This window comes from Purpureocillium takamizusanense, chromosome 7 (genome assembly GCF_022605165.1).
Source record: "Purpureocillium takamizusanense chromosome 7, complete sequence".
Classification (NCBI taxonomy): Eukaryota; Fungi; Ascomycota; class Sordariomycetes; order Hypocreales; family Ophiocordycipitaceae; genus Purpureocillium; species Purpureocillium takamizusanense.
This window is the reverse complement of record NC_063074.1, coordinates 1,750,154-1,770,890: the sequence shown is the minus strand read 5'-3', so window position 1 is coordinate 1,770,890 and position 20,737 is coordinate 1,750,154. Positions and strand designations below refer to the sequence as shown.

Here is a 20,737-nt window from a genome sequence, read left to right as displayed (position 1 = left end):
GGACTTGCGCTGTGGCACGCCGAGCCGTGAGTGGCCGCAGGCAAGCGCAGGCGCAAGGCTGAGGTTTCTGGACGGACATGTGGCGCAGCATTGATGCCCGCAGCCGCGTGTGGCGTATTTCCGCTTTGGTGTGGGGTACCTCGCTCGCAGCGGCGCTGGACGGTCTGATTGTCTGTCACAGCTCCAGCTTTCATCAACCAGCTGGCGAGCTCCTCATCGTGCGACGCGCACTTCATCACCTGGCCACGACAGCGATCCCTTTCCCACGCCACATTTGCGCGCTTGATTCGCCTCTCCTCTCATGCCACGCGAATCACGCATTTGACATGATTGCCCGATAGACAACGACATCGGCGCATAGAGCGAACGATCCGCCCCTCATTCTCCTTGCCTAATGAGGCAGGGGTTTTGAGCGCACGTTGACGACACAATGGCCGACTTTGAGCGGACCATTCTCGAATTCTATCAGCTGCCTACACCATACCCTTCGGAATGGCCCACCGAAAAGGATGCAGGCTACTCTTCAGGAGACGACGATGGTGATATGAAGCATGGCCGACGAAAGTCGCGATACCAAGCCCTCGAGTCGGTGGCGGGGGGAGGCCAGAGCGGAGTTGGAACCATGGTTCAAAAGGACGAGCCTGACCCTCTCGGAACATCTGACAGCGTCGTTCGATCGCTCAAGAACATGGGTCTTCCACTACAGGATGACTTGCGCATGCGTAAGTCTCGCAACTTCCAATCGTAGGGTCTGAGTCCCTGCGGTCATGATCTGAAGCTAACGTGTCACCGCCTGGCTAGGAAACCGCTTCCTCCTTTCGTCGACTACCTTTTCCCCCGCACTCTTCCTGTCCCAGATGCATGCTAATGCCGACACACGGAGCTTGCTGCAGGGTCTGGACGTGCTCTCCCAGTCAATTGACCAAAAGTCCGCTTCGCTCAAGGTCCTCGTCGAATCCAACTTTGAACGCTTTGTCCGAGCAAAGGCAACAATAGACAATGTCTACAAGGAGATGAAATATCGCGGTGTGGAGCAGAACCAAGCCCGAGGCAGTCGTCACACGCGGCACACCAGTCGAACCAGCTTTCGCAACAGTATTAGCGGCACGGGCCTCAGCAACCCGCTTGCCCTACCTCCGTCGGAGAATCGAAAGAAGAATGCGCTGATGAAGGAGAGCGAATATGGCGTACTCGGAATCAAGGCTCCCCTCCTGGACGTGTCGGCGAAAGCCGAGGACGTCTGGGGTCCCGCCCTCGGAGGCCGGGAGAAAGAAGAGCATCTCAAAACAGTCTCGCACCAGCTCAACCATTTCAAAGAATACGTTGAGCTCAGCTCATCGGTTGCCGATAGCATCAAGCGGAAGGATTACGAAACCTTGATAGAGAGCTATAACCGTGCCAGGAAGTTCGCCGACGAAGCTCGCAAACTGTCGCAGACTCTCGGCGGCGAGACTCCCAGCGATACGCAGCTGTACCAAATGGTTGTTGCTGGGCGGATGTGGCATGACGTCGACCAACAAGTGCAGACCTTCCGGCGGGATATCTGGAAAAGACTCATATCTCTGCACACGCAGTCCAAGTCGGACACCGCGACCGGTCGCGTTCAGGATCAACACATGGATATTATCGGCCTGCTCCTCGAACTGGGTGTCGATGACAACCCGATATGGGTCTGGCTTCTAAGCCGCTATGACTACCTGAAAGGGAAGATTCAGGGGACAGCAGATCGGTCCAAGGTGGAGATTGAGGTGTTGCGGCGTAGGCTCGCTAACAACGATAAACCCACGCCGCAGTCGCTCGCCTCGCATCTACGGTCTCTAAGCAGACAATCCGTGCAGGGCAAACACCCGACCTCTGACGCTCCCGACGTCATTGAGCTATGGGAGAAGATGCTCACGTTCCTGACAAATCTCGTGTCGTCGCAAGGAATTCTGGGAGAGCTTGTCGAGTTTTGGCACACAGCGGAGGGGTTCATCCAAGGGAAAACGCAGTCATCGCTACCTCTGGGCTACAATGGTGAATCACGAGTCCATCACCAGCTCACACAGCAGGCCATCGCCGACCTGGAGAAGGGCATCGTGGAGCTGGTTGACTTGCTACGGGAGCACGTCTATGCCTTCTTTGCGGGCATGCCACCTGAGGATATATCCTTGCTCTTCTCTCCGCTGCCTGTGACACCACATTCACCGGCCTCTGCGGGCGGCATGACGCCCACGACGCTTCGAGACCCGCGCTTCAATTTCGACCCAAACAATCCCCCGCCACCGTCCCCTAGGAGAGGCGAACCGTGGGAGAAGCTTGCGTTCTGGCCCCCCTGGTCCAACTCAATCAGCGGCGTCCATTATCTGTCCAAGATGCTGACACTTGTCGGCTCGGGGGCTTCCGATATGGCCGGCATTAGCCCTGTGTCGTCGGGTGACCCTTTGGTACTGGACAACTTGAAGTCCCTGGTGGCAATTTCAAGAGAACGCTGCGTGACGGCACTATGTGCCGCCTGGAATCGTGATGCCGAGAACATCAAGTATGTCGAGGATTGGGAGCGGTCGCCGGACTCGGGCGATGTTACACGCATGCCAGCGGCCTTCTCATCCTTTGAGAGCGCACTACTGTCCGGCATGCAGAAGATTTTATACATCCCGGATGCCACTGCCCGAGACAACGCTCGAAACATGGTGCTACCGCCCCCGACCAAGCTGCTGCAGATGGTGCGGAGTCAGTACGTGACGACTCTGTACAAAGCTCTGAGCGGCATGGTGGAGAATGCCGAGCGCTCGGTCAAGAAAGGTGAAGACGACTGGACCACAGCCCGGGGTTCGTGGCAGGGTTCAAGCGCGACAGCACTCGTCACCGGCAAGAGCACCCTCGATCCGGGTGACAGGGTAAGGATTGCTTCCGATCCAAGCACGAGAAGATTGTACTGCCCTCAGCTGACTCGTTGCCCGCAGAATGTGCGCATGCTGTTGACGTTGAGCAACCTCCAATCTCTACGCTCACAGGTGGTCCCTAGCCTGAATGCGCAATTCGAAAACGCTTTTTCTGTAAAGTTGACGGATGAGTCCAAGACGATTCGGGACGTCCTGGGTCAGATTGACGCACGTCTCTTCCAGTCATACACGAAGCAAGCTGTGGAGAAGCTTCACGTCATCATCCAGGCCGGACTGTCGGCAACGGACTGGGCACCTGCTGCTGGCCAGCGCCCCCAGTCCGCCAAGCCGTACATCTACGAGGCACTGCTGACCCTCGTACTCGTCCACTCGCAAGTGTCGACGACGGCCTCGCCGCTCACGCTGCAGGTCCTCTCCTTCTTGCTCGAGCAGACGTCGTTGCAGCTCCTCGACGCCTTCCGCAAGCGGCCGCGGTACTCGCTCGAGGCCCTGATGCAGGCGACACTCGACGTCGAATTCGTGGCGCAGACGCTCAGCCACTACACGACGGACCGGGCGACGGAGTTGCAGAGCCAGATCTACCAGGAGCTCGACGGGCGGACCGACAACGACGCGCGCGCCCGCCTCCAGAACGAGCTGCCGGAGATGCGCAGCACGCTGAAGAAGCTGAGGGACGCCAGCAAGAATGAGTTTGCCTGTTTCAAGAAGCCGAAGCGGCCGCCGGGTCAGAGCGCTTCCAAGTCTGACACGAGCAGTGTAGCTACTTTTGTGAGCACGTAGAGGGTGAGGAGCTGAGTGCCGGGAACTGAGCGCCGAATTGGAAGACGCACAAGCTTTGCTCTATGGGGAGGCGGTGTTTAGACATTGGGATCACGACGTGTTAGCGCTCTGCAACCGCTTATTAGATACCTCGAGTAGGTTTAAGAGTCTTGTCACCTGCGGAGGTGTCTCGACAAAAGCTATTGATCTACCTTGATGCATCGCCCCGCGCCAGTTGGTCTGGCCTGGCTAGTGGGTAGGTCACGTCGTATACATGGATTCATTCATTCTATGCCGCGAGCGCACCCGTCTTTATTTCGCCCCCACACTCTTCTTTTTGCCCAAACGCCTTGCACGACCAATCAGAATAACAGCAACAACAGCAAACAGAGAGGCAACGGTATCAAGTTGTTGGGCAACGGTAGTCGGGGGAGGTATCATGTTCGTGAGCGCGTTGAGTCGTAAGCCATGAGAAAGGGGTTCGGTGCCAAAATCAAGGAGGGCACGCTGTCCCAATCCATGGGCAAAATAGTTGGAAAAAAAGGTATAAGTGTTAGGGTGACGGGTTGGGCAGCAGGAGGTGAGAGCAGAACATGAGCTCCAAGGAGCGCGAGTCCGCTGGGGAGAATTGTGAGCCCTTTTGGCGGGCTTGTATCGTATCATCTAGATCGAGCGTGTTAGTGACTGAGGAATTATCTTCGACAGTCGGGATGCGGAGCGGGGGAAACCTACATTCCAGGTCGAGGTTCTGAAAGTAGGCCGACACGGCGGGGTCGAGATCCGTTGTGGCCAGCTTGCCGTCCTCGCCTCGTGTTGTCTGCGGGAGTGCCTTGCGAATGCCGAGCAGCATCTTGAGCAGGGCAGCCAGGTTGCCGCCTTGTTCCGTGAAGACGCTGGGGTCCCGCTCAAGAGGCCAACCGGGCCGCAGGTGGTCCTGCTCCCAAGCCTTGAAGGCCCAGGTCGACTTTTCGATGCAGTTGAGGAAGATGATGGCCGTGAGGTACGTCTTGAAGCCCGCCTTGGTCTTGCTGTCGGCGAGGAGCCGGTCCATGAGGTTGAGGAGGCCGCGCGAGGTTGCGTTGGCCTTGCGCTCGGCTGCGGCGTTGAGCTGCATGCAGATCATGGTGTAGATGTCGACGCCGTTTTCCGTCTGCGCTTCCTTGATGGGCCGAGAGCGCTCTTCGTCGCCGGCCAGCTTCTCGACAATGGTCCACTGCCTTTCGCGATCGATGCTTTCAACGAGGCCCCAGAGCTCCAAAGCTTTGCTCAACAACTCGTCTTCATTCTCGGCAAGCTGCTGCACGGCAGTCTCGAGTGTCACACGCATGAACTTTGAGGGCTCGCGCTCGATGAAGAGGTGAAGGACATCACGCATGTATGCCTCGACCTTTTGTGGGACCTCTTCCTTGTCCTGGTTGACCATGATGACCTGATGATCTCTTGTCTGTTGGCCCTCATCTTGATCTTCCCCCGACTCGAGGATTACCGCTAGTGTCGCTAGGCTGATGCTCTTCCCGGCGTCTGGAAAGTGCGAGACCTCGACCACGGAACCGACGTCTGTTAGCTGTAGCTGATCCTTGTGGAGGTTGATGCGATTCTGTGACAGGACAACCTGAACACCAGCCGAGTAAAGGTCCAGCTGCTCGTGTAACCGTGAACGGACGCAGCCTGTCATCCAGACCCTGGGCGCCAGCACCTTGCGACAGGTGTCGCACGGCGTGCCTTTGCTGCAAATCTTTCGCAAAATCCGGCATCGAATGCAGGCGCCCAACTTGCGGACCTCCTTGACCTCTTGGCGCCTCGCAGGGGTGAACTTGGAACGGTAGTGACGCGACCGCCCGTTGAAAAGTGGCCCGCTGGTGTCCATGCGGACGCCCCCACGGTTGAGCGGTGCTGGCATGGGGGGGCTGTCGGTGGCAACGGGACCAGCAGATGCGGTGGTCATGTAAGTCATTTCGCCCCAGGGCTGAGAGGCGCTCGCGTCGCTAGCCACAGGCTGAGATGAGGGCTGCGCTGCCTCTGGTGTCGGCGACGCCTGGGCATCGGGCAGGGAGGGCGACAGAGCGGGCTGATCGTGCTGTACAAGCTGTGGATCGAGAAAAGAGGGATTGAGGCGAGCTGCAGCCGCAACGGCGACGGAGATGTTGGAAGGATCGGGGGATGAGCCGCTCACGGGGAGAAGGGCCTGCAACCTCTCTTCGGGTGAGAGCTCGGTGGTCGGTGGCGGCGTGTGGGCGAGGGCGGAGACGGCGCGGTCGCCTTGAGCGGGGCTTTCGTCTCTCCGCGCACCGCCCTGTGGACGATTCTCATAGCTGACTGGGGGGTTATCTAGAGTGTACTGCTCCTGGAGCTCGAAGCGGTCGGCGTTGTGTGTGCCGTTGGCTGTGGCGGCTTGGGCAACCGCGGTCTGGGACGCCTTTTGGCTGCCTGCACGGCTATTCTCGTTGAGGTCTACTTGCCGCGACGCCTCAGCGAGCGTCTCGAGAGCACTCCATCCTTGGGGTAGAGATGCCGGAGACACGGCCTGGCCATTCTCGCGCGCAAGGGCCTGCTGGTGGCGCTCGGCGGCCGATCGAGCATGGGCGATGCCGTGCAGCTCGAGGCAGGCGCGCATGCGCTCCGAGTCAGAAATGGCAGGGCATTTCTTGGTGATGTGTGCGGTAAGGCTGTCGATGCGTCCCTTGGGGAAGTTTTCGCCGCATTGCTTGCAGGTATGCGGGTACCGGTTGCTATTGTCGTTGAGCTTCGGCCCGCGCTCGAAGTACTCGAGGATGAGCGGGTTTGGTTTGCGGCCCATCGCGCGGCGCAGCAGCAAGGGGCCGGGCAATCAACCGGCAGGCTCGGGAATGGCAACGGCCAAGTGACTGCACGGGACAATGGCCCGTCGGAGGGTGCGAGACGCGAGTCGACGAGAGTTGTTGCTGCCGTGGGCGACGGACGGGGATAGCTTCACGGCGGGATGAGATTCTGCCTCTGTTGACCGACAAAATTCTCACACCGCCTTGAAGGGTCGGCGGGCAGGATATTCCGATGGCCGGAAAACCTGGTTGGTGGGGCGTAGTGATTGGTGGGTGTTTGGGCTTTGGATGGCAGCCGGCACTTCCAATCTGAGCGCGGGCGCCCCCACTTTATTGGGGCGCTTCTCAGGCGTTGCCGCAAGCGCGCTTGAAGGGCCCAATCGAAGCCTCCGGCAGCCCGGCAAGCCGGCAGCGCATTTGCTCTCAGGGCAGGTTGGGCCAGGCTCTCTCCTGCCCTGAGTCGGGTTCCTGATGGCGCAAATGGGCGTGCACACACCCCACCGCGTGTGGCCTTGCTTGGTCTTCTCTGTTGAGGGTTATGCCAGGCAGGTAATGGCGCGCTTAGAGGCTTTGCCAACCTCGATTGCTTACTCACGCCCACAGTAAATTGCACAGTACGGTGTCTTGCTGTTCAGTGAGCGCATACGAAGTTGGTACCTTGCGCGCCCGATGACGCCCTGAGAGGAAACACCTACCTGTACCAAGGCAGTACTCGCTAGTGTCATGCCAAGTTGTGGCTCGTGAGTTGACCCTAGGGAGTACCAAGGTACGAAGCTCTTCTCCGTCCCCTTGTGTCACGTGTGTTGTGTACAGTAGTCCTTCGTACAACAAATCGTATCGTATAAGTTAGCCGGCGCTCAGTGTCGCACCATTTCATCTGTTGTGGAACAATGATATCTTGGTCTGAACCTGGGGTCTCCACGGTCATGGGCCCGCACGACCCGCTGCGCGATAGCATGCATCATTGCCGACTTTCCACCCCCAGGAAAAGGCGCCGAAGTAGTACATACAAGGTAATTTATGTACAGTATTCATACAATACCAAATACCGCACATGGAGTAACTTACCAGCGGGACTAAAGTATCACAACTCGTACCTTGGCGGCCAGGAACAGGGTCCAGCGGCAGCCACCGGAGGGGCCACAAGGCCAGACCTCGCCCACTTCCACTCCTGACAACGAACAAACAACCATCTCCACCCAAGGCTAGAAGACGCCGTGCGCCTCCCCCACACGTGGTCCCTGGCCAGTCATCACGAGCCGCGAGCACACGAGCCTCTTGATCGTCAGATCTCTCGCTGGCAGATCGCCATCTGACTTTGGGCGATGTCGACTCTTGCGCCATGGCCCGGGTGGGAAGAGACGGCGCCGGCCTCGCACGGCGTCGAATACGTGTCGATACGGCCGCCGCCGACATTGTCCATTGACCCTTGTCGCGGTCGGGCACCGAGTCACATTCCTCGTCGCGTTGCGCCCCTCCTTCATGCGCTGCGACACTGTCATTTCCAAAATGCGCCCGCGATTATGGCGCATGAGCCAAAGGATGGACCCTCTGCGCCGCACTCCGTCAGTCGCCTTTCCAGGGCGGCGCCTCCTTGCTTATCGAGGGGCCAGGCTTCTGGAATAGTAGGATAATGCACTGCCCGCTCCCTTTTTGGCAGAGTCTTCTCTTTAGAGGGGCGGAGCCATCGAGGTGAAGAATAGACCGCATACTGAACTCTGCGTCCATTTACCTCATGAGACCGTTTTGCATCACCTCCATATCTCCGTGATCGCCACTCTGACCTTCTATCTGGCTGGCTGGCTAGCATTACTACTATTTTCTGACCCTACACAGACCGTCCCGCGCTCCGGGGTTTGGCGCCATCCCGGCCCGCCACCCACGGCCCCTACGCGAGGCACGTTGTTGTTGGATGCTGCAGTCCAGGCTCCATCCCGCCCTCGAGACGTGACCACCTACCGTCCAGGGCCATGTTGGCACGTGTGCTGTCGTTCTACGCGAAGACCGCAGCAGCCTACATCGGGCGAGAGGGTGGTGTTGGTGGTGTTGGTGGTTGTGTTGTTGTATATTAGTCGGCCCAGTCGCTGCACGCTCTGTACGGGAGCCGTTGTGGCGGATGTACTCCGTCTTTGTCTGAGTCTCAAGGATCGTCGGCGGCGCTCACGATGCGTTTGACCATCTGCCTCCAGTCGCTTCTGTCGGCGGCGGCATTGGCCGTCGACCTTTCTCAGTATGCGTTGACCAATGTGAGTGCAAACCAAACCAGGCCAAAAGCACTCCTCAAGCACTTCACTGACCCCGAATTCGAAATAAATAGACTGGGTCGATCGACGGCGGAAACACCTTTCCCGGTGTGTCTCGCCCGTTGGGAATGGTCAAGCTGGGTCCCGACCTTCAAACGGGAAAGGATGCGTATTCGGGGTATCTACCAACGGGCGACTTCATTGGCTTCTCGATGCTGCACGAGAGCGGCACTGGCGGCGCGCCCAAGTACGGCGTCGTATCGCAGATGCCCATCGTCGGACCCATCAAGAATCCTCTGTCCAACGCCATGAGAGCTATGCGGGCCGCACCCGACTTCACAGAGGTCGGGTACTACAGGTCGAGCCTCAAGTCCGGCGCATTGGTCGAGTTGGCGGCGTCGGCCAAGGCCGGCATGTACAAGTATACGTTCCCCAAGGGCAGCGATGGCCTCAACGTGGTCGTCGACGTGTCCCACGTGCTGCCGTCGTACCGCGGCATGGGGCTGGAACAGCATTATCTCGGCGGCAATATCACAGTTCACAAGCAAGCATCCGGGCATCTATCCTACACGGGCTTCGGGACCTACGATAATGTGAGACCCGGCTTTTCCGTGTCACAGCCACTTACATGTGCTCTGTCTCTCTTCCTCTCTTTGGCTTGTAAGTGTCAACTATGCTGACTCGACATGGGCGATGATAGGGATGGAACCGAGCCGGACCGTGGACCGTGTATTTCTGCGGCAGGTTCGACGCGCCTGCGACTTACAAGACCTTCTTGGGCGCAGACAAGACTTCGGACAAGCTTGTCGCCTTTTCCCAGGAGCCAAGCTACCAGTCCAACAAGGCGAGGCTCGGGGCCGTCTTCACGTTCAAACAGACATCGGTCGTCTCCCGCGTCGGCGTCTCCTTCATCTCCGCCGCCCAAGCCTGCTCCAACCTCGACAGGGAAATCACCGCCAACACTACGCTGAGCAAGCTTCGGCAGGAGACGCGCGACGCTTGGAACTCGCAGGTGTTCAGCAAGGTGACCACGACAGATACGAACAAGACGCGGCTGAACCAGCTGTATTCGGCGCTCTACTTTATGCACCTGCTGCCCACCAACAAGACCGGGGAGAACCCCCTGTGGAAGTCTCAGGAGCCGTACTACGATGACATCTTCACCTTTTGGGATCTGGTAAGTCTCTCCCGACAGTGTCTGCCTGCCCGGGCGTGAGGGGTTGACGCTGGTTTTAGTATCGCTGCACCACGCCTCTGTTGCACATCCTGCAGCCGTCGTACTACGAGGAGCTCCTGAGGTCCATGATTGACATTGGCCGGCACGAGGGCTGGGTGTCCGACGGGCGGTCGTCGTTCGCAAACGGGGCGGTCCAGGGAGGCAGCAACAGCGACAACGTCTTTGCCGACGCGTTCATTAAGGGTGTCCGCGGCAAGGTCAACTGGACCGAGGCATTTGCCTCCATGGTGAAGAACGCAGAGGTGGTCCCGCCCAACAACCACGATCCTCGCGATGCCACGGGATCTACCAAGGAAGGTCGCGGCGCGTTGCCCGACTGGCTCCAGCACGGCTTCATCACCACAAAGTTTGCTCGGTCCGTCAGCAGAGCGGTGGAGTAGTGAGTGTTTTACGGTCCCCCATATCAAGGTTCTCGCTGTGGTGAGTGACGTTTTTTGTTTTGCTGACGCAACGGACAGCTCGGTCAACGACTTTTCCCTCGCCGTGGTCGCTGCCGGACTCGACCGCGAGGACGGGTTCGACAAGTACTTGAACCGGTCCCAGCACTGGCGCAACCAGTGGAACCCCGACATGAAGGCGCTGGGATTCTCCGGCTTCCTCGGGCCCAGAGACTCCAAGGGGTTCATAAAGCAGGACCCCCTGTCCTGCGGCGGCTGCTACTGGGGCGACAAGTACTATCAGGCCCTCCCCTGGGAGTACTCGTTCAACGCGCACCATGACATGGCGCATCTGATCAAGCTCATGGGCGGCGCCGAGCGCTTCGTCGCGCGCCTCGAGACGACCTTTAAGCCCAACGTCGCCTCGGGCAACGCGCAGTTCGGCCACACGCTCTTCAACCCGGGCAACGAGCCCAGCTTCACCACCCCGTACCTCTACAACTACGTCAACCGGCAGGACCTGGCCGTCAGGCGCAGCCGCTTCGTCGCCAAGTCGTACTACGCGCCCAAGCCCGGCGGCCTGCCCGGCAACAGCGACGCTGGCGCCATGGAGTCGTGGCTGCTCTGGAACATGATCGGCCTGTACCCCATGACCGGCCAGCCCTACTTCCTCGTCGGGTCGCCCTGGTTCTCCGACCTGACCATCAACCTCGGCGGCGGCGGAGGGGGCGGGAAGACGAATAAGAAGAAGGAGAAGAAGCAGCTCGTCGTCAAGGCCAACGGCGGCGGCGAGGACAGGTTCTACGTGCAGTCGCTCAAGGTCAACGGCAAGGCCTGGAACAAGAGCTGGGTGACGTGGGACGACATCTTCGCCAGGGGCGGGACCCTCGAGTTTGAGCTCGGCCCCCATCCCAAGAACTGGACGACGGGCGTGCCGCCGCCGAGCATGGCGAGCCTGTCGCCGGACCAGGCCAGCAAGTTGGCGGAGCTGTGGTCTCAGGGTAAGAGCTGAATCGTCGACACAACACACACTGCCCTGCTGCACCGGGCCCGAATTGCTCCCGGGATCCAGCGAGATGGAAACGCGCGGCGAGCGCGTGTTCGAGCCAGTAAGCCCACCTCTGCCGGGCCGCGGGCGACGCATCTGCCGATGCAAAGCCGCCCTACTCCACGATTGTAGTACCTGTCGCTGTGGCATGCGATGTAATGAGGGCTACATATGTACATAACGACCTAATAGTTGGATACGGTGACGGGGAAACACTCCCATGTACATAGTCATGACGCTTAGAGTCGCCACAATAGAGCACATGAAAGATACACGCTTACAAAACTGCGTGCCCATACCAGCTCATGCCGTCTTCTCACCCAAATGGCCGATGAGGGCCGTGCAAATCATAGCGCCAGACGCCGTCATGAGGCCAGCAAAACAACCAAATCCAAAAGACTCCATACGCTTCTGGTATCATGAGTGCCCAGCGCCAGTGTCCGGGTCGCCACCGCCAAGCCGCTCGACAGTGCGAAAGACGTTTACAATAAAATTCATGGTCCAGGAGATGAGCCCGACGAGCTCAAAGGCGCCGAGAGCCGCCGCGAGATGAAGGAGGTTCGTCTCGCGCACGTTATGGTAGACAAGGCTCTCAAAGGCCAGAGCAGTGCTGGCCGACTTGAAGATGATAAAGAAGAGGTCGAGGAGGATGAGGCGGACTTTGGAGACGCCCGAGCGCAGGCCCACGGGTTTGCCCGTGTACTCGTCGTAGATCATGTAGCCGGTGTAGGGAATGGCGACGCAGTCTACCACGATGGCGACGAGAGACTGCGTGCGCTCGGCCGTTTCGCGGTCGTGAGAGTCTTCGAGGACGAGGATGCGCCCGGCAACGGCGAGAGCGAGGATAGAGGTGACGGCGACGGCGAGACGAAACAGCAGCGGCGACAGCGAGTGGCGGATGAGGACGTTCCACGCCCGCTTGTAGAAGGCGACGGTGCGGCGGCGGCGCGAGCCATGGCCCTTGGCCTTTGCGTCGTGCGGGTTGACGTTGTCGTCGGGACGTCGGTCAAAGTTGGGCTGGAGCTTGCGCATGGCCTCGTAGTCAAGCACCTCGGACTCCTCCCCGGGAGCGCGCCCCCAGGCGGAGGAATGGAGGAAGTCGTGCCAGGCGAGGGCCGGGGCAGCCGTGGCAGGCGAGTAGTAGCCGGGCACGATGACGGGGTCGGCCGTCCGCAGGTGGTCCCACTTCCGGCCGCGCATCGAGGCGCGGCCGTGACGCAGGAAGTGGGGGATGCGGGCGCGGGCATCCTGCGCGGGGCCGAGCTGGGGATCTTCCCAGGCGACGAAGCCGTCTTTGGAGACGCGGCGCCGGGGCTGGTCGGGGGTCGAGTTGTGCTGGGGGCGAACGGTGCGCGATGGGGGGCTCAGCAGGCGGAGCTGGTCGTCGGGGGGCTGGCCATAGCGCTTTTCGTATGAATCGATCCAGGCTGTGCACGGTATTAGTCTGGGACGGGACGGCGCGAAAGAAGACGGGGGGGGGATTGGTGGTAATACTCACGGGGGAGAGATCTCGGGGGCCGCAGGCGGAGGGCCGTGGTGTTGTCCGTCGTGCCGCTGGCGGCCGTCTGGACCGAGACCGACGCGCGGTTTGGCGGTCTTGGAGGCGACGGTGAGGAGGGGGAGTCCATCGGCGTTGGCAGAGGAGAGGCGGTAGAGATGGAAGAGTGGGAGATGGGAGACGCCAACGACGGCGACGGCGACGGCCGGGGTGAGGGCGAAGGTGAGGAAGCAGGCGCTGGCGGTTAGCAGCAGACAGCTTGCATGGTCGGTAGTGATGCCGTCCACGGGAAGGGCTTCATCGGTCGGCGGGCGCGGGCAAGAAATTTGTTTGTTTGTTTGGAGAGACCCGCCGCCTGAGTCGCGATGTGGCTCTCAAGGACAAATGTAGGATTGCTGCTGCTTTGGCGATGCGTCACGTCTGCCGTACAGGTTGGATTTGGGGGACACGAGCCGTCCCGAGTGTCTGGCGGACGCGATGTGGTTTCGACGGTCGGATTGGGATGGGGATTGAAGATTGTACGCAGTTGAGGTGGTGGTGGGTGGTTGGTGTTTTTAGACGCCGCATGACAGCTTTCCACCTCACCTCACCCCAGCCCAGCCTGGGGGCAGGGACGCCGAAAACAGGTTCTGGCCTGCAGTGGTGACATTGATGCACGCACGTCGCTAGCGGTCTGGCGTTAATGGCCCAAAGGCAAGGCACCGCTAGCGCCGACCTTGAACCACGGGAGCTGATGGGATGATGAGGGAACAGCAGATCCGTTTGGGGAAGAAAGTGACGACGGGCTGCAGCCAAAGCGGAGCCCGGCCGCGAAACATGAGGCGAACCTTGTTCTGCCACGGGGCTGGCGGGTCGCCCGGGTGCCTGATGCCGGGCGGGCTGCGACACGCCCAGTGGACGGGCGGGGAGGCAGTAGAGGTTGCCAGAGGCCAGGCCCCCTGTAGCTCACTGCCGTTGCGGAATTGCAACTCGTGGTGCCCTGATGAACGTTGGCGCATACCTAGGTAATCATACTGGCCCGCTGGACAAAGGGTGCCCCTCCTCCGTGCAATACGGCACCGGCGCGCGTAGAGGGCTCGACGTCACCTGATCGCGCGCCAGAGGCTGCCAAAGCTCCCACCTGATGCTCCCCAGACACGCGTCGGCACCTTCCAGGTTCCCCGAACCCGCGACGGCGGGCAGCTCAAGACAGGTTTATTCATTTCCTGCGCAATCAATTATCGCCCCTTCCTACCACCGACACGCGCGCCGCCAATTTATACTTTCAAGCCTCACCCCGAGACCGAGACCGAGCCTGTCACAGTCCCTGCCGGCCCGTCTGACCGGTCTCCTTCCTCGCGGCCTTCAGTAGCCGTGCGTGCCTCTGCCAACAGATATGAAGTGGCCAGCCTCGGAGCCACGTCCCGACATTGCGTGAGCCCGTCCGCGCCGTCTTCATTTCCGCTCGGCAGCTTCCTCTCCAGCAATTTCTGTCGCTGCCGAGGTCAGCATGGGATACAAAGAAAAGGGCAGCAGGCTGGCCGCCTTTGTGCGCGGCGGCTCTGACAGCGGGGCGGCGGCGGCCGGAGCGCCTGCGCCTGCCAACACCGATGACCCTGACGAGAAGCGTCCTGGAACGCCCCATGGGCGTCCGTCCGCCGTACAAAGCCGGCAGCAGCTTGCCGACGCCATCAAGATGCCTGTCCCGAAGCATCCTCGGAACGTTGTGGCTCCAGTGCTGCACGACCCAAAGGCGGAGCCCGTCGCCAGTCAGGGGAAGATTCAGTCCCCACGACGCAGCGCGCAGCCACCCCTCTCTCTCCCTCCGGTGCCCAGAGACTCCGACAGCAATCACGGCGACCTCTTCTCAGGCTCCCAGCTCGGTGATAATTTCATGAACTCGGGCCTGTCCACCCCCCACAACGAGCCTGAGCACATGGAGGAAGAGGTCACGCCGACAGCCAAGCGTCGCAACGAAGTAGCTGTCGATATGCCAGTGGACGACCTTGCGCGGAATCCCTTCGCACTACGCACCTCTTCTTTTCTCATCAATGACGAGGGCAGGGTGTCAGTCATTGATGGCAACAGGCGCCGACTTCCTCCGCAGATGATGGACGGCTTCCGTGATGACGGCGAGGACGCCTTAAATCATAAAAGACCTCATACCAGGTACACCCTCCGTCAGCACCATCCTGTCATGCCTCAAGCCCCCGCCACAGTCCGTCAGGTCCGAGTCAGGAAGCCACCGGCCCCTACTCAGCCCTCAAGAATCATCGAGGAGGCCGACGAGCCGCACAGCCCGGCGCCATCCGAGGACGGTGCAGCTTGGCCAGAACATCGCATCAGAGACAGCCGGCGATTACGGCCATACGACCGCCCCTGGGATGATAATCATGACCTTGAGGACGGCTGTGGGGATCCACAATCTGTACCGGAACGACAGCGCGCGCAAGAACCTAAACGACTGCCAAGCGCACCATCGATGCAACCCAGGGTGGTGGCTCAGGAACATCAGTCCAGAGACCGCAAGCGACGCCGGCCGAGCGCCGAGTACGACGACAACATGCTCAGTTCCATGACATTCAAGGACCTGCAGGATGAGCCCTTTGACGGCGGTGACACGAGACCGAACGGACTCAATGGGCGGGAGCTAGCCGCCAAGCTCCCCTCGAAACTGGCCCAATATCGTCATCTGGGCGATCGGGAACAGAGCCAGATGTTTGCTTCCATGTCCATGGATGACTGGGAGGTAGCTGGCGACTGGTTCGTGGACCAGTTCACCGATATCATGCAGAGGCTGAAGCAGGCGCGGCGAGACAAGCGACGCCTCATCCGCGACTTTGAAAACGAGGCCGCGGTGCGCGAGGAGGCCGTGCGGCTCCGCTCAGAAACGATTGACAGGCAGCTGGCCAAGATGCGCCAAGATGGGCTGCGCGTGGTGCAGGACAAGATTTCATAATGGCCTGGCCTGGCCGGGGTTGTTGTAGGGAGGGAACATGGGCGTCGCTGCCCTCTGTGGCATTTCCTTTGCTCAATTTCGTTGTATGGTGCGCGCACCAAGCGTGGCGTTTGGGAGCCATAGATGGTACTTGAGTTGGTACGTCCTACATGTAATGAACAAGAGCTCTCTAGGCCGCCGGTCGTGCGGTCTATATGCGAATCACCTGCTTCACCTTTCGATCCCGCCCGACGACCATCCGCAGCTGGCAGCCCGGCCGGCCAGGCAGGACTCCATCCCTCACGCCGTCCGTGTACAGCTCGTACCCAGGAAAGTAGCCGTCGACGAAGCGCACCACCTGCTCGGGCGTCATGCCCGCCGCGGGATCGCCGCCCCTGTCCCGCCGCAGCGCCTCCTCCTGCTCGAGCCGCCACGCGTACACGTACCCGACGTCCTCGGAGTCGACGTGCACGAAGGCGTCGAGCCGGTCCGTCAGCGCGTCGTCGTACGCCCGCAGCCGCTCGTTGACGAAGAGCAGGTGCTCGAGGGCGTGGTTCCGCAGCGTGCTGCCGCCACTCCGGCTTGGACTCGGGGTCGCGGCGGCGGCGGCGCGCCAGCGGGCTTCGACGGCGGCGGGGGGCAGCGCGCGGAAGCCGACGCACCAGCCCTCGAGGATGACGACCTGCACGGGGCCCTGCCGCTGATCATGGACGTCACCGTCGTCGTTGTCGTTGTGGGGAGACTCGCTGTTGTTGTTCACCGGCGTCCAGGTGCTTGCCGGCCGGCGGTCGCCCTGCCCGTTAAAGGCCGCCTTGTCGTAGTGCGGGATGCGTGTCGGTATGCCCCTTGCGAGGGCCGAGACGACGTCCCGTATGAGCGCCACGTCGTGCGTGCCTTGCGCGGGGGCACACACAGACACACGAGTCAGCTCCACGCGCTGCAATACTCAAGTCCAAAACAAAGATGGGGGAAGAAGACAAGACAGACACCTCTCTCCATCCAGCCAAGGAGTTCGGGGGGGGGGAGCGAAAACAGGCACCGGCTGACTGCCTGGCTTCAAGGTAAGGAAAGAAGGGATGCCTTACCGGGCTCACCGCGGTGCTGCACCAGCGCGTTGTCGGGATGCGCCGCCGCCAGCGCCCTCTGGTCCGCGTGCGTGAGGTAAAAGTCGTCGACGCTGCACACGAGCGTGCGCACGCCCCGCGCCTCGAGCGCGCCCGCCAGCGCGGCGACGAGCGTCGTCTTGCCGACGCCCTGCATGCCGTTGAGGCCGATGAGGAGCGGCGGTGGCGCCGGGGCCGAGACATGGTCACCGGCTGCCCTTTCTGCCGCGGCCGCAGAGGAAGAAGCCTGATGATGGTGGTTATGGTCGTGGTGGTGCTGCTGCTGCTGCTCGCGGTGCGCCCGCAGCCGCTCGAGGATAAACGGGATGCATATCGGCGCCTTGTCGTCTTCAAACGTCGGCGCCATGGGGGGTGGGAGCGAAACGAGAGTCGCTGCTGAAAGTTTCAACAGACCGAGGGGGAAAGAAGGGGGGGCAAACAGTGAGCGCGCGAGGATACGTGTTTTGGGTGGTCGTGTCCGTCGTGGTGCGCATGTCGTCGGCCCGGAGGCGGGATCAAGGCCGGCCGTCGGAGGCGGGGAAGCCCGGGGGGAGGTGGTGTGGGGTCGGGCGTTTTGCCGTCCGTCCGGCGGGGCACGGCACTTACACGGACAAGATTGAATTCGACTGACTGACTTGGTACGCTCTTCGTACTTGATTTTACATGCTCTCAGATGAATTTGAACGGATTTTCGGCGCTGAGATTCCTGGGCGGGCCCCCCAGTGCATTGCGGGTTATCTTCTACGAAACGCATGTGCGCAGTCGTTTCCAAGGCCCGGAATGGTTTCCAGTGTCCTACCACCGTTCAATTCTAACACGAGTTAATGGGAAGAACTGGTCTATCGTTCAGGTCTTTGGCAACTTGTGCCCTTACACTACCAGTCCAAATTTCACGATAATTTGTAAGATCATCGCTTGCTGCTCATGTCCTCAAAGGGGCTACGCTCGCCTCGAGATCCCATCTCGCCCAGGTATCCAGAACAGCCCCGCGCAACCACCTAACAAATACCCGAGTCACCCTTCTCCGTCCAAGAGCGGACCGACCTAGTGTTCTCACGGGAACCTTCCTCCATGCTCCGTTCGCCTCGGCCGTGCGACCGGCGACCGGCGATGCTGGTAGCATGACGCCGCAAACTGTCCAACTTGTGCGGCAGCGACTTGCCGTACCAGACCAGGACCGCCGCAGCTGTCAATGGAATAGCGACGACCCAGTACAGCCAGAACATGTCCGAGACTTGCCACGCGCTCGAGTTGTCGTCGAATTTGAAGAATGTTGTGCTGAAAATGGCCGACGTAAAGGTTGCCGGCAGGAACAGCAGCGACACAAATGCAATGGTCCGCATGGCAGAGCTATCTCGCTTGGTCGCGTTGGCAATCTCGACGGACACTGTGTTGAAGGCGAGTCCAATTTCGCTATTCAGCCGCGCCTTGTTCGAATCGGAACGGTGCAGCAGACCCGTCAGGAAATTTTGCTTGTCGAGTAGGCCATTGGTGATGTTCCTCGACGCCATCGACTTGCTACCACGCTTGAGGCCATTGAGAAAGCCGTCGTGGTGCTTTTCGATCCATTCCGTCGTAGAGATGGCGACTTCGAGTGTCTCGCAGACGTGCACCGCATGCCTCTGATAGTCGTACATGTTGAGAAAGCTGACGCTCCCGAGGATCGAGGCTTCCTGCGCGTGATCGTCCCGACTCTTCTCAATGCTCCTGACCAGATCACGTATCTGCCACACAGCCTTGTCTTGAGCTCTGACGACGAAGTCGATGAGGGGTGGGTAGATCCAGAAGGGGTCGGCCAGATCGTCCTCTCTGACAATGTCCATAAGGCTTCGCTCAAACTCGACGCGCAGGCCGTCATCTCTGTACCGCATCTTTTCTGGATCGAAGATGAGAATGACGGTATGGTTCAGCGAACTGTACCAGCGCGAAAACACATTCAGCTTTGCCCAATGATAGTCCACCTTGGCTTTCTCGGGCACGCTAGTTGTGTGCTTGACCTTGAAGCGACACCATGATACTACAGTCGGTTGAGCAGAGAACTTTTCCCTAACCTAGGCGGCAATCTCACCTGTTCCCTTCTGCTTCGCCGCAGACTCTGGAACTTCTCGAAATCCAAAGTAGCTGCTGGCCTGCACGTAATGGTCTTCCCACCATATCGGGGGCATGTCGAATTCGGAAGTCAGGGCTGACCGGCAAACATCGCAATTTCGGAGAGCTTTGTCGTTCGGCCCAAGGCCCCCTACGGCATTGACAAAACTCCAGCGTCTGTCAGCAGGGGCGCCCTCTGTGTTTGATCATGGTCTTCTTACATGAGAGAGACACCTCTCGCATCAGTGCGCGGACTAAAAGTGAAGTCGGCAATGCATGACTTTTGCGTCTCGTATTGCTCTGCCTTTGACTGCGCTTGGAGATGGTCAGCAGCTTAGCGGTTCGGGTCGCCATGGGAGTTCCTACGGACCCCAGTACCACGTCCTTGCCTCCAACTGCGGGCAGTGGTTCTTGCACGGCGCAGACAACTTCGTCATGGTGCTTAGAGGCGGATGCGAGGTGGACATGCGGCGGACGAGACGCCGCGACTTGGCCAAGCCAGATGATCAAGCCGGTAGCGACAGGAAGCCCGTAGTGCACAATGCAAGAATGACGATGGCAAGCCAGCCAATGTTATACCATTTCGGTGGCGGTCTCGGGGAACGAGGCCCTGTTGACCTGCAGGTGGAGGCAGCCAATGGGTCGCGGCTCTGTTAAGCGCCCGTCGCAAACACCGCCTTCTCACTTGCGTGGCAAGCAACTCGAGTCGCACCAAATATTCAGGCGTGGCAGTGCAGTGTTGACAGAGTTGTCGCGGCGACTTGCTGCCTTGTAGGGGCGTCCATCGCTTCGAGAGATATCCTCTCTGGCTGATAATCACACGAAGCAGATGTGTGGCCCGTAATGGTGAGGCAGATGGGCTTCCACAACCCCGCAGCCTCGTACGACAGAGTGAGTGGCGGTACTCGCAGCTTGACTGGTCAAACCCTGGCGATGGAAAACTGCCAATCTGCCTTTCCCCTCTCATGGCGGTGCAGAAACACGTCACGTACGTAGGCATAGAGAATAGGGAGGTAGGTGGCTCGGTTGCGCCTGCCAAGACTCGCAATGTGTGGTCCAGGGTATGTCGTTAAGCTGGCAATGTGCGGTTTGCTGGTCCTCCACATCACGACCCACGATTTGTTCGAACTTCAGAGTCGTTGTCATGCAACACCCTCGACCTCATCGATCGAGGTCAGGCGAAATATCCCAATCCGAGCATCTACAATGATGCTCGCGCCTTCCTTCACGACTTGCCCATTCGGCGCGTCCCGACCCAACGAAGCGGAACCCGCAGATCTTCATCCACTGCCAAAGCCATTCTCGGCCGATGAAGGAGCGCGGGCGGGCAATAACCTAAACGACGAGGCATTGGGCGAAACGGTTGACTACGAAGTATATACTCGCGGTTTCCGCGAAGGGCCCCTCCGTATTTCGGGCGGGGCTCTTGCATCCCCGTCATGGTTGTCCATGCACCGGCCGTGGACGACGCAGTCATCCTTGGATATACCCCCGAACAGCTGTTGGCTGCTTCAGACGGCCGTGTCTCGGCTGAGCTCCGCCTTGCTCACTGGGGCATGATGACCTGCCTCATTCGGGGTTCTGCGCTGAGATGGCCCCCCTTCACCCCCCCACCTCCAAACATCACAACGCTGCACAACGACGCTTTTCCCCTCTGATCTTGGCTCGGCAAGGCTGCTGATAGTGGGCCTACTGAGGCATTGCTGCCGCTGCCATTGATTCTTGCGAAGTACAGGCCTGCCCCGTTCCCGTGCTCATCGGTCGTCAGCCTCTCCTAGTTCATC

The 20,737-nt window shown here is 60.0% G+C and overlaps 7 protein-coding genes across 7 annotated transcripts; 3 read left to right on the top strand and 4 right to left on the bottom strand.

Annotated features, from left to right (window-relative positions):
• The first annotated feature begins 180 nt into the window (after positions 1-180).
• On the top strand, positions 181-4,074 carry SEC5 (Exocyst complex component S5). Its single transcript, XM_047989381.1, has 3 exons — positions 181-722; positions 802-2,879; positions 2,946-4,074. Exons 1-3 carry the CDS (start codon positions 431-433, stop codon positions 3,663-3,665), a joined length of 3,090 nt encoding a protein of 1,029 aa, XP_047845381.1. The 5' UTR covers positions 181-430; the 3' UTR covers positions 3,666-4,074.
• On the bottom strand, positions 3,795-6,593 carry JDV02_007845 (uncharacterized protein). Its single transcript, XM_047989380.1, has 2 exons — positions 4,377-6,593; positions 3,795-4,307 (listed from the first exon to the last, which is right to left on the bottom strand). The coding sequence occupies exons 1-2, from the start codon at positions 6,439-6,441 to the stop codon at positions 4,198-4,200; spliced, it is 2,175 nt and encodes a 724-aa protein (XP_047845380.1). The 5' UTR covers positions 6,442-6,593; the 3' UTR covers positions 3,795-4,197.
• Positions 6,594-8,138: 1,545 nt separating this feature from the next.
• On the top strand, positions 8,139-11,623 carry JDV02_007844 (uncharacterized protein). Its single transcript, XM_047989379.1, has 5 exons — positions 8,139-8,688; positions 8,760-9,278; positions 9,386-9,862; positions 9,922-10,301; positions 10,381-11,623. Exons 1-5 carry the CDS (start codon positions 8,608-8,610, stop codon positions 11,309-11,311), a joined length of 2,388 nt encoding a protein of 795 aa, XP_047845379.1. The 5' UTR covers positions 8,139-8,607; the 3' UTR covers positions 11,312-11,623.
• JDV02_007843 (uncharacterized protein) lies at positions 11,487-13,432 on the bottom strand. Its single transcript, XM_047989378.1, has 2 exons — positions 12,846-13,432; positions 11,487-12,774 (listed from the first exon to the last, which is right to left on the bottom strand). The coding sequence occupies exons 1-2, from the start codon at positions 12,973-12,975 to the stop codon at positions 11,765-11,767; spliced, it is 1,140 nt and encodes a 379-aa protein (XP_047845378.1). The 5' UTR covers positions 12,976-13,432; the 3' UTR covers positions 11,487-11,764.
• Positions 13,433-14,006: 574 nt separating this feature from the next.
• Positions 14,007-16,210, top strand: JDV02_007842 (uncharacterized protein). The gene has a single exon (XM_047989377.1). It carries the CDS (start codon positions 14,335-14,337, stop codon positions 15,781-15,783), a length of 1,449 nt encoding a protein of 482 aa, XP_047845377.1. The 5' UTR covers positions 14,007-14,334; the 3' UTR covers positions 15,784-16,210.
• On the bottom strand, positions 15,859-17,339 carry JDV02_007841 (Glycerate 3-kinase). Its single transcript, XM_047989376.1, has 2 exons — positions 16,848-17,339; positions 15,859-16,656 (listed from the first exon to the last, which is right to left on the bottom strand). Exons 1-2 carry the CDS (start codon positions 17,230-17,232, stop codon positions 15,974-15,976), a joined length of 1,068 nt encoding a protein of 355 aa, XP_047845376.1. The 5' UTR covers positions 17,233-17,339; the 3' UTR covers positions 15,859-15,973.
• A 318-nt stretch (positions 17,340-17,657) lies between these two features.
• Positions 17,658-19,617, bottom strand: JDV02_007840 (uncharacterized protein). Its single transcript, XM_047989375.1, has 4 exons — positions 19,324-19,617; positions 19,175-19,268; positions 18,934-19,121; positions 17,658-18,882 (listed from the first exon to the last, which is right to left on the bottom strand). The coding sequence occupies exons 1-4, from the start codon at positions 19,418-19,420 to the stop codon at positions 17,864-17,866; spliced, it is 1,398 nt and encodes a 465-aa protein (XP_047845375.1). The 5' UTR covers positions 19,421-19,617; the 3' UTR covers positions 17,658-17,863.
• Between the last annotated feature and the right edge of the window lie 1,120 nt (positions 19,618-20,737).